At 42.4% G+C, this 2,681-nt stretch overlaps 1 protein-coding gene across 2 annotated transcripts in view; it reads right to left on the reverse strand.

Moving 5' to 3' along the window:
* Positions 1–2,681, reverse strand: part of nek7 (NIMA-related kinase 7) — a 56,419-nt gene that overhangs the window by 26,639 nt on the left and 27,099 nt on the right. For both annotated transcript variants that reach the window (XM_035653377.1, XM_035653376.1), the window contains 2 exons: positions 2,435–2,575; positions 1,471–1,533 (listed from right to left, as the gene is read on the reverse strand). In XM_035653377.1, coding sequence (XP_035509270.1) covers positions 1,471–1,533; positions 2,435–2,557 — 186 coding nt within the window. In that variant the 5' untranslated portion in view covers positions 2,558–2,575. The remainder of the gene's footprint in view (positions 1–1,470; positions 1,534–2,434; positions 2,576–2,681) is intronic.

The raw sequence follows: 2,681 nt of genomic DNA on the forward strand, positions 1-2,681 counted from the left end.
TGTGTGTGTGTGTGTGATCACGAGCCAGTATGTGTGTCATTCCAGTCGGTCCATGCCAGTGTGCTTCTCATTATTCTGATTTGGCTGTGTCTCCTGTTGGCCTGTCTAGTGGGGGATAAGGCAGAAGGACTGTCTCTCTCTCACACTCAGCCCTTTATTATCAGGCTGGCTGGGCAGCGCAGGGCTGGGCATAACTTCCATGTTCACTAGCAATCAGCTTACAAGATGAAAAGAAAGGAACAAAAAGCTCTGACATACCAGGAGCGGGAAAGGAGGAGGGATGGATGGAACGACATAGCAACTGGGTGAATAAGGTATGAAAGGAAGAGATAGGAACAAGCAGGAGGGAAAGGACACAGAGAAAATGGTATAGAGGGAAGGATCCATATAATAAGAGAGAAATGAAGGAAATGTGGGAGATGCATAAAGGACATGAGAGCCGTAGTCACCTGGCAGGTTGTGATATTTAACCCAACCCTGACCTCCACCCTTAGGAAGTAAGAGATACATATCCAGGCGAACCCTGCAATCTCATGCTGTCAAGTCAATGATGTACTACTCAGATTACAGCTCTCTACAGGGTCTTGCCTACATCTGAGTATCGTTGTCTTTGATTGGCCCAAAGAGCCCCAGGAGCTTCGCTGATGTGTTTGAAACTAACTAATTGGTTTTGTTTTCTTTCCCTAATGTGTATGTGTGAGTGTACTTACGTGCACAAACTGCCTGCAGTACACACACACATGCGCAGAAAGACTTCATATATGAAGGGAAACACTACCAGGAGTGCATGAATGCGCACTTGATACACACAATCAAACTACAACCACACACAACTTTGACATGCATCTAGGATCTTGCAGACAGGGAGGGGATATTGAAGCTGTCATTAGTTTGTTCATTAGTATTTGAGAGCAACCCAGCTGACACATGTTTATGATAGTTTGAAACCACTTCATTGGGGGAAAAAAGGTAAAGCAAGAATGAGGAAAGGGAGGAGGTAAAACATCAAGAGACACATGAGGGAGATTGTTAAATTTTCCTGCTGATGCACTGTTGCCCGGCTCTAAACATTACAAAAAGATAAAAAAAACAACAATAGTTTTGGCATAAAAAAAAAGAAAAAGAGTCAATGTGAGCCTGGAGGGATGTAACACTGGTGCACCCCTGTGCGCACACACACACAAGCTCAGAGACATAAGGAGACAGTAATACACATGTACTGTACAGTCACACACACACATACTCATTCATATTCTCACTTGTGTGCACAAATACTCAAACACCCCTCTGCATTCATAACCATGCAAGGAAGCGCACACACACGCGTGCGTGTGCCCACACACAAACACACAAATCCAAGCCGTCTGGTGCAGATCAATTGTTTTCCTGTGGTGGAAGGTCTCAGCTGAGGCACCTTAAGAGAACACAGCACAGCACATGACGCCGTCTCCCTCTTCTCTGGTTCTTTACCTTAAGGAGATCTATCTCTTTGATGCAATCTTGCCGAGCTTTGGCATCCATCAAGTCGAATATCTATCAAGAGATCAAAAGGGGGGAGAGAGAGAAAGAGAGAGAGAGAGAGAGGACAGAGGGGTGTTATGACATATTCAAGAGTGGTAAGATGGAGAGATGGAGAGAAAATAGGAAAAAAAAACACTAAACAGAAAACATGGTTGCTGTTATCTAGAGGGTGGCGTTGGAGTGACTACAGGTGTTTCACATCTAAGTAACACACACACATCCTTGTGTAAGGTGTGTGAGTGTGGGTGTGTCTGTGTGTGTGTGTGGTGTGTTGTGTGTGTGTGTGTGTGTGTGTGAGAAGAGAGGTAAGTGTCAAACAGAGCACCATATCCTCCTGGTGGTGTGTGTATGTGTGTAAGTCAGTAAATACTGCATGTGTGCACATTCACCAAGAGAACTGAGTCATATTATATGGGTAAATAAGCCAACACAGTCATACTGCATCACCACAAAAAATGTACATAAAAAATATATAAATAATTCACATGCATGTTTAACTGGCAACGGTTCATCACTGTTAGACTGTGTATTCACCAATTGTTTAATTTAAAAGACAAAGTAACAAAAAGGGTCTATTAACTCTTTTCTTGCATTTTCCAGTGTACTTTTCCAGTTGCCTTTTTACTTTGTCAAGTTTGTGTATGTATGTAACAATACCAGTGTGTGGCTTCATAGCTTTCTACTACAGTAGAATGAGGGGAATTCCCAGTGTTAAATTGTGCATTAATGTGAATATATTTGGCTGTTTGTGTAGACCTTCTTACAGACTGATAACACGTCTGGGGTGGCCCATTCATGAGGAAAACAAAAAAGCATTAATATAGATGAAATTGATGTTAGAGACTAGAATAGTTCAACATTTCACTCTGGCTGAATATATTGGCTATCAATGATACATATTACTGAGTCTTACCTGGACTTTCTTCAGGGCCACTGACGTGTTGTCTAACAGATACCTCGCGCGGTACACCTCACTGAACTGGCCACGTCCAATCTTCTTCTCAATCTGGAAGTTCGCCAGCGAGTTATGGCCCATATCTGGTTGTAACGGTTTCTGTAAGACAAAAACCAACTCTATTAACATTTGTACACACACGTTATTGTTCATACAGCATACGCACACGCATATTACAAGGGAGAAAAAAAAAAATATATATATA

Source organism: Morone saxatilis, unplaced genomic scaffold (genome assembly GCF_004916995.1).
Source record: "Morone saxatilis isolate NCDOM2014 unplaced genomic scaffold, NCSU_SB_2.0 Contig12, whole genome shotgun sequence".
Classification (NCBI taxonomy): domain Eukaryota; kingdom Metazoa; phylum Chordata; class Actinopteri; family Moronidae; genus Morone; species Morone saxatilis.